The sequence below is a fragment of the Pteronotus mesoamericanus genome, unplaced genomic scaffold (genome assembly GCF_021234165.1).
Source record: "Pteronotus mesoamericanus isolate MK-2021 breed Mesoamerican mustached bat unplaced genomic scaffold, CSHL_Meso_final contig_33, whole genome shotgun sequence".
Lineage (NCBI taxonomy): Eukaryota > Metazoa > Chordata > Mammalia > Chiroptera > Mormoopidae > Pteronotus > Pteronotus mesoamericanus.
Genome location: NW_026555135.1, coordinates 9,296,335 through 9,305,160, shown reverse-complemented (window position 1 = coordinate 9,305,160; position 8,826 = coordinate 9,296,335). Strand labels below are relative to the sequence as shown.

General features: G+C 47.1%; 1 protein-coding gene across 1 annotated transcript; it reads left to right on the top strand.

The window, feature by feature from the left end:
- The first annotated feature begins 5,712 nt into the window (after positions 1-5,712).
- FAM181B (family with sequence similarity 181 member B) lies at positions 5,713-7,374 on the top strand. Its single transcript, XM_054576166.1, has one exon. It carries the CDS (start codon positions 5,713-5,715, stop codon positions 6,994-6,996), a length of 1,284 nt encoding a protein of 427 aa, XP_054432141.1. The 3' UTR covers positions 6,997-7,374.
- Positions 7,375-8,826: the final 1,452 nt, after the last annotated feature.

The following is an 8,826-nucleotide window of genomic DNA, read 5'->3' as shown; positions in this document are numbered from 1 at the left end:
GGGAGCCTGAAGCTGGACTGTAACAGGGAACAAGCTAAGCTGCCTGGATGATCATGCAGCGGCCACCTGCAGTTTCTAAAGAACAGTTTTTTCAATTGGAAATGGAACTCCAGACACAGCCTTGGATTGGTCTGGCAGAGGCTAGAAGCACTTTTCTCTGGCTGTTCTAGAGGGGATGGGCTCTGAGGCAGAAGCCTGCCATCTTTCCAAAACTCTGTAGCTTTTGAATAAGTGACTTTCCTTTTTCACCAAACCTCTGCCTCCAGAACTTGCCTAGAGGGTGGTGGCAGGCCGTAGAACCCCACACTTCTGTTCAGTAATGACGCCATCTGTAACTGGGCAAGGTAGTGATGCAAAGGCCTAGCCATTTCTGGTAGTTGTAATATTCCTTTATTGAATCATCTTTGCTCAAGATGTCTCCTGCAGGCTTGTAGAGACTTTTGTCAGATCTGCAAAACTGAGGCCTTCCCTGTTGGATTTGGCTTCCTCTTTTCTTTCACAGGTCTTAAATTTGCATTGTACTCTGATGCCTTCCCTTGTCCACTTCTGCTTTCTCTCCCTTTTGTCTTTCATAGGTGCTACCCCTCAAAAAACTCCTTGCCCTGAACACTCTATTACTTACAGAGCACTTAACACCTTTTCTACCTGTGGGATGCTGCCTTCTTCCCCGAGTCCTCCCAGTGTAGTTGCAGAGCACACTGTTCAGTGGTTCACTGAGAAAAGTTTATTGAGAGGCAATTTTTAAAATGTCATATATCTAGAAATATTGGTATGCTACCCTCAAGTTTGGTTGACCATTGGGTTTGGTATAGGATTCTAAGTAGGAAATAATTTTCTTTCAGATTTTTAAGGACATCACTCTATTTTTTCCAACTTCCAGTGTTGTTAATGATAGGTCTGGTGTTATTCTGATTTTTTTTTTATCATGGTATTTATTTCTCCCTGGAACCTTGTATTTATTCTTTGATATTCTGAAAATTCAAAACAATGTGCTTTGGTGTGGGTCTTTTTTTTTTTTCCCCCCCATTACGGTTGCCAAGCATTTATGGGTCTTTTAATCTAGAAGTGCTTCCAGACCCACTGAATAATGAAGAAAACAGGAAAAAGAGTTTGGGGGGTGGGATCCAAGTAACAGGGGATGCATCATGGATGAGAAGCAAAGAGAATTCCCTGCAAAATGACTATGAGAAGTATTACAACAATAGTGTATGGCAGGCCTAGTGACAATCGGTCCACACTGGAACAGGAGAGTGGCGAATCCCTGAAGAAGAAGGGATGGCTCTAAGAAAAATAAATTAAAGTAACAGATTTCCTTATGTGTTTGACCATTAATCCTTCAGTTTTGTGATTTTTTAAAAACTTTCATTTCTTTAATGGTACTTTTTCTTCCCAGCCAGGTCTTGCTCAAATAATGACCCATAACATTGTGCGTTCTTATAAAATAGTTGTTATCTTAGGCTACTCAGTTTAGTAGTTTGTTATACAACTATAAGTGACCAGAATAACATGTAATATTTCAAGATGGGAAATAAAACCTAGTGTTAGTAGAGTGTGGTTTACAGGAGGAAAGGAGGAGAAAAAAACAAGAGATACATTTTTGGGGAGTGTACAATTTGTAAGGTAACATTTTTGATGAAATTGATGCTCTATAAATTGTGTGGTGAAAATGAGGAACTGATATGTTTTGTCTGAGGCTTCAAACTAGTGAGTGACAGGAAACTGTTATGGGGAGAAAGTGAGGGAAAAAAAGATGCCTAATTATTTCTCCCTTTCAGCATGTGCATTCCTGACATCTCTGAGGACTAAGATTGTCCTGTAAGGAATATGATTAAAGTTACAAAAAGGAAAACAAAATTAGTAAGTCAGCTTTTGATCCTGCTGCTCTATTTACCCACAGGAAAGAAGGCTGCTCTCAGGTGGTCTTTTGTTTAAGTAATGTCCCGAAATCCAAGTGTAAAAGAACAATATGAAATCTCAATTCTCCCAAATGGTTTGGGGCCAGTTCAGCCCTTGAGCCCCTGGGGGTTTGGTTCCCAAGGAGACTAATCCCCCTTGCTCAGCCCTAGGTATCACTGGAGCAAAAGAGCTCTATTTTGGAGCTTTGTGGAAAGGCCATAGGGCAGCCTGAAGCGGAGTCCTTCCGCCTCATCGGAAGTGAAATCTGTTGGTGCTCACTCTGGGTCTAGGAGGAGGGGCTATGGGCCTGGCAGGAGCTGGCCACTGACTTTGCTGAACCGAATTTCATCCCAAATGGAGTCTTTCCGTAAAGGAAAGATCAAGGAGAAGAGCAATTGAGATCATAAGCTGAGGTCTACATGTACAATTTAGTCAGATACTGGAAACTTTAAGGATTTATTTTGATCTTAGGTATCAAGCTATTTCAGGCAGAGTTCTTTGTTGCCTAAGTATCTATAGTTCCCATAAACACCATTATTTTGATAGGACCATGCCTCTCTGCCCAGGGTATTCCCAGAGATATTGCTTGTTTGCTTGGCACCAAGTTTTAGCTCAAAATGCAGGCTTCCCCAAGTTCTCTGGGCTGAATTGATGGTTCTTTTATTCCATCAACTATTGTACCTCAAATTTACTTCCATTGAGAAGAATCATATTATGTTACAGTGGCTTGTTGCAGGTCTGTCCATTGGAAATGGTAAGAATCATGGCTTCTTATCTCTCTATTCATGGTCCTAGCACAGTGCTGAGTACATTGTTGGTGTCAACATCTTTCTGTTGAATGGATGGGTGACTGGATAGATATTCTATATGTAAGAATCAATTTTGTAAATCAGGCTACTGAACTTCTAAGTCATGAAAAATGTATATTTGCATATGGAGCTTTATGATTGACAAAGAACTACTTCCACTATCTCAGTGACTTTCACAGTAGCCTGATCAAATAGACTCAGAATATTATTCCAATTTTATAGACGGGAACATTGAGGTGCAGAGGATTAAGTGACTTTTCTACAGTCAGTTGAACGATAAAACGGTAGATTGCTCTCCAGTCTCATTCACTGGCTCTAACTTCATCATTCTCTCTATACATTACACTGCCTTTTTCTAAGTGTCTACAACGGCTAAGCATAGCTGCTCTTTTGCATTTGAAAACAGTCACTCATTTTGTTGGGGGAAAGGACTATTGATGCTGATTTTATAGGTTAATGTGTTGGTGAGAAATTGGTGGGGACAAAGGAATCAAAAACATGGACATTTGTGGAGCCCCTATTTTGTGCCAGGACTTTCATATATATATGACTTCAAAACAGTTTTGAGGAACTGAGATAATTTTCATTGTACCATCAGAAAAAGTAAGATTCAGAGGTATTATTTGTCTGCCATGTCATGGAATTCTCATAAAATTCTAAGAATAGTTATTACCATTACCTATCATTCAGATGAGGAAACTGAGTTTTAAGAAGATGAGCTGACTTATCCAAGGACACTTGTCTAGCCGGTGACATGCCAGAATTTGAGCTCGCATCATCTAAGTCCAACTTTTATGCTTAGAACACTAATGATCAGGAAATGTAGAAACTTTTACATATGAATCTTTTAATATTCCATTGATTTTTAATATGATTATATTAGAATTTAGCTAATTCTCTGGGGATTAAGAGATATATATTCAGATTAAAGATATAAATTAAATGTATTATCCCCCAAGAACTGTACCTGGGGATTTGTGAGAGCTGCTCAGTTGAAAGAAGGTGAAGGAAAGAGTTAGTGCTTTGGCTGCCAGACTCTGAACTCTATGGAATGGTCTGGAAGGGGAAAGGAAAAGCTGACATCCACATCTGAAGGGTGAGAAATACAATGCAAGGATAGGCCCACACAATTTTTCTGAGTGCAAGTGTCACCAAAAATAGACAGTCCAATCTCGAGGACAAAATCCTGTGTGTGTAATTCAAATGAACAGTACACTATAATTGAACCAACTTAAATTTAAAGAATAAAGAGTTTGTTTCACCTCTGTTGGCTTGGGAATTGTCTACTTTCATCTTCTGTAGAGTGCTCATGTAGCCTTTCTCCTTTGTCAGGTTGTGCCTTCAGGGTGCTCACTGATGGTTTTGCTACATCCTGAAAAGTGAGGCTTAAAGAAAAGAGTTTTGAAAGAGATGGTTTATATCTCTCCTATGCAGACTCTGGGCCTAAACTATAAAAACTTATTTAGAGAACACTTTATTACACAAAGAATGTCATCATAAATGTGATCTCATTTAATCCTCATGAACACCTAGTGATAGAGAAGGCACGGAAGAAAACCTAGTCTCCATTTTGTGTTTTAGAGAAATAAAGGCAAATACTCAGCACAGGCTATGGGACAGTCAACACATGAGAATTTTTCACAGGACATTTCCTTTAACATCACAAGTGCCCCGTGAGGTGGGCAAACTTACCTGCATTTCACAAGAGTAAGCTAAGGCAGAGAGAGGCTGGCTGGTTTGCCCAAATCCATCCTCATCAGAGTAAGGATTTCAACTCAGGACCTGGAATTATTGAGTGGTGGGTCTAAGACCAGAACCCAAGTCTTTTCTGAATCATCTTCCATGCTTTACCGTATGGCGCATCGTCTCTATCCCATGAGGATTGCCCAGGAGAAACTGGGTCTAATTGAAATTCAAGGTGATGCTTGAAATGCAACAGAAGTTCCAAAAGGATGATCTAAATGATATGACTTATAGATTCCAATCCATATTTTGTCTAAGATGCGAGAGTTTTATACACACACAAAGCTCTCTTTCAAGCAGTAGCTGGCTTACTGGGAGCAGCTCCTTTCCCCCCTTGCTTCCTGCTATCTACTACTGATAAAAAATGAGCCAAGTGTTGGCCTCAATTTACTATAAGCTAATTAATTGTCACTTCTAACAATCAATGGACAGAGAAGAAAGAGCACTGAACTTGAAAGTCCTGTGGAAACTGGAGTTAGAATCCTAGCACGGAGCCTTGAGCTTGAAAGGCACAAGTGTCCTCCCAACTTACAGATAAACAAAACAAAACAAAACTCCCCCAAAAACCAAATATCAAGAGGGACCACAAGTTGTCAAGCACTTAGAATAGCTCTGCAGTCAGACTAGACTGGCTATGGCTTTGACCAACTCATTGAAACCCTCCGAGGCCCAATTTCTGCATTTGTTAGATGGGGATAATAACATATACTTCACAGGGCTATTATTCAAAGATTAAATGAGGCAATGTATGGTCAGCACAGGGCATCCGCAAGCGCCCGGTAGCTGAGGCTGTCGTTGCCAGACTGGGAGTGAAACCCAGGTCTTTCGACTCTTACCTTCTCAGCCTCAGGGAAAGTCCTCCGAGCCAGGGCATCCTGGTACAGAAGCTGGAGTTCCCAACCTCATCTGCTGTTGGAACTAGACAAGAGTAACATATGGGGCGAAGGGAAACTAAAGGGTTAAGATGATGAGCCTGAGAAAGCCCAGAAAACTAGAAAAGCGGACACCCGCCCCTCACTCCCCACCCCTACCCGCCAGACTAAGCCCCTCCTCTCCGCCACCGGGGCGGTCTCCGCGATCCCTCCCTCCCCCTTTCCCTTACAAGATCTAATGAGCTCCCCCGGGAAGCCGAGCTGCGAACCCTGCCCGGAGCGAGGGGGCTGCGCCACAAGCACCGTGCCAGGGCGGCATCCAGGCCTGGGCAGCCGGCGGGAACCCGGCGGGGCGCACCGGCCGCTCTCCGGGCGGCCGGGGAGACGCGGCGATGGCGGTGCAGGCGGCGCTCCTCAGCACACACCCCTTCGTCCCCTTCGGCTTCGGTGGCTCCCCGGATGGGTTGGGGGGCGCCTTCGGAAGCCTGGACAAGGGCTGCTGTTTCGAGGACGATGAAACCGGGACGCCGGCGGGTGCGCTGCTGGCTGGTACTGAGGGCGGGGACGTGCGCGAGGCCACCCGTGATCTACTCAGTTTCATCGACTCGGCGTCCAGCAACATCAAGCTTGCGCTGGACAAGCCGGGCAAGTCGAAGCGGAAGGTGAACCACCGCAAGTACCTACAGAAACAGATCAAGCGCTGCAGCGGTCTTATGGGCGCTGCGCCCCCGGGCCCCCCCTCCCCAGGCGCTGCGGAAACTCCAGCCAAGCGGGCGCTCAGTGCTCCCAGCGCCCAGACCCTCGCGGTACCAGCCCACGGCAAGGCCGCCCCCCGGCGGGATGCGTCGCAGGCCGCTGCGGCCGCCAGCCTGCAGAGCCGGAGCCTGGCCGCGCTCTTCGACTCGCTGCGCCACATCCCTGGGGCCGCCGATTCGGTCGGGGGTTCGGTAGCGGCACCGACGGCGGGCCTTGGTGGAGCGGGAGCCGGGGGCGCAGCAGGGGACCTGGCAGGCCCTGTGGGGGTGACGGCGGTACCCGGAGCCAGGAAGGTCCCGCTGCGTGCCCGCAACCTGCCCCCGTCCTTCTTCACCGAGCCGTCCCGGGCGAGCGGAGGCGGGTGCGGCCCGTCGGGGCCCTGTGTGAGCTTGTGCGACCTGGAGAAGGGCTCTGAGAACCTGGAGTTCTTCGAACTACTGGGTCCCGACTACGGCGCCGGCACCGAGGCGGGTGTCTTACTCGCCGCGGAGCCTCTGGATGTATTTCCCACCGGAGCTGCAGTCCTGCGGGGGCCTCCGGAGATGGAGCCCGGCCTCTTTGAGCCACCATCGATGGTGGGAAGCCTACTGTACCCTGAGCCCTGGAGCGCCCCGGCCTGTCCCCCGACCAAGAAGCCGTCTCTGGCTACCCCCCGTGGGGACTCGAACTTGAACGAGCCCTTGCGCCGCCTGTACCCCGCCACAGTGGACTCTCCGGGTGGGGAGGATGGGCCGGGCCTTCTGGCCTCTTTCACCCCCTTCTTCTCAGACTGTGCTCTGCCCCCGCCGCCCCCGCCCCCGCCCCACCAGGTGTCCTACGATTACAGTGCAGGCTACAGCCGCACAGCTTACTCCAGCCTTTGGAGACCGGATGGGGTTTGGGAAGCGGGGCCAGGGGAGGAGGGAGCGCACAGGGACTGACGCGAGGTACCCTTCCTCCCCTCGAAGACTGCTGTGGGGAGCGCCCCCTCCGGGTACCTCCTAAGCCTAGGGAACGATTGGAAAATGCACGGGAGATGAAACGGGATTGAAAGTTTCAATGGATAAAAGAAACTTAAAAAGAAAGGAAGAGGAGTTGGGGGTTGTTTTAATCACAGTATCAAGGTTTTAAAAAACGAACAGACGAGCCAAGAAACCAACACGGGATTTGGGTATTAGGGTGGGGACGGCAGAAGGGGCAGGAGGCGGCTTCCGTAGCCACCTGTCTCCTCTCCAGCTTTTCAGCAGAAGGTCAGTGTGTATTAATGTAACTGGCCCTTCCAAACAGTGCCCTGGCCCCTCCCCTTCCCTCCCCTTGGAGTCCACCATGAATTAAAGCCTATATTGAAAAGATTGGAGCGGAGGTATGTTATTTATTTGGCTGTTTGCTTAGAGGACACCTTCCCGTGTCGTCTCAGCCCTGCTCGGTGAGAGTGTTGTTGAGGACTCGAGGCCAGTGGTCTCCCTTGTGCTGGTCCTTGGGTGTGAGTCTCTTTTCTGTCACTCTTTCTCATAAGCATTCCCCCCCCCCGCCCCCCCCTTACCCTTCTTTCATCCCTTTCCACTCTGATCAATGCCATTGCTTACTTTCTTTCCTTCTCTTTTTCTGACCTCTCATTGCTTCCTCTGATGTGTTTCTGTAGGCTTTTCTTGCAAATCTCTTCTATAGGGGGCTTAAGTTTGGCAAACGTGGGATCCATCCATTCCTTTCCTTTCCTTCTCCCACTCCACAGCCACTTTGTGTGAAGCAGACTGGGCAAGTTTAACCTCTTTGTAATCAAGTTTCCTTATGGGAGAGGATGAGGATCACAATATTTATCCACTCTCACGTCACAGCTTGTTGGGTAGCTCAGAGAGAAAATACAGAAAGTTTTTGTCTTGAAGCCCCTGTAGTGCTTGATTGGTTCTGCAAGTATATATGTTTTATATACATATATACACGCTTTCCCCAAGTGGAAGCCATCAGAATTGTGAGTCTTGTGCCCTTTTTTGGCTCATCTCTTTGCCTGGTGATTGCCCTTTTCTTCATAAGCGGCGCACCATCCCCCTCCCCCCTCCTCCTGTTCCATTCTTCCCCTGTCCATTTCTGCCTCCCCCTCCCCATCCTTCCTCACTCCCTCTACCCACACTGTCCCCAGTGGAAGGAATGGTGAAGGGTGTGAAGTTCCCTAAAGAGCAGGGTTTATGAATGGAATCTGAAGGGGCCCAGGGAGAGGAGTCTGATCTGGTATGTCAAAGAGATTTGGGGAAAAGTCGTAGAAATGTTTTACTCAGCCAAAGAGTAGCGGAGTAGACACACAGCATCATCAGGATGGTTCAGGGGCAGAGGAGGAAAGACTGGGTGGGAAGTGAGCAGCTGGAGAGGAAAGGGGGAGCCCTTCAGTTCTACAGACCTGCAGGTGAATATGCAGGACCAGACCCACACCTGGACAATAAAAGATGTTACCTGTAGATTATGTTGCAAAGAAGAGCTGCCTCTGTTCAAGGCAGCCAAAGATAGATGATAAGAATATCTACATGTGAGAACGTCAAAACCCCAATGATACTGCAGAGGATTTTAAAATCCAGGCCAATGTTTGCACAAATTAACAGTACTGAAATAGTTTCAGAAAGGATTGGGGGGGGGGGTATCAAGCTACGGCATACAACTTAAAATGCTATCACTAAATCACTTCCTTCTGAATAAAACCTTTATTAAGAAAGCATCACAGGGAAATATAGCAATGAGTCTTAGTAACGAGGAAAAAAATTTGCAACTCAACTAGTGTCTGT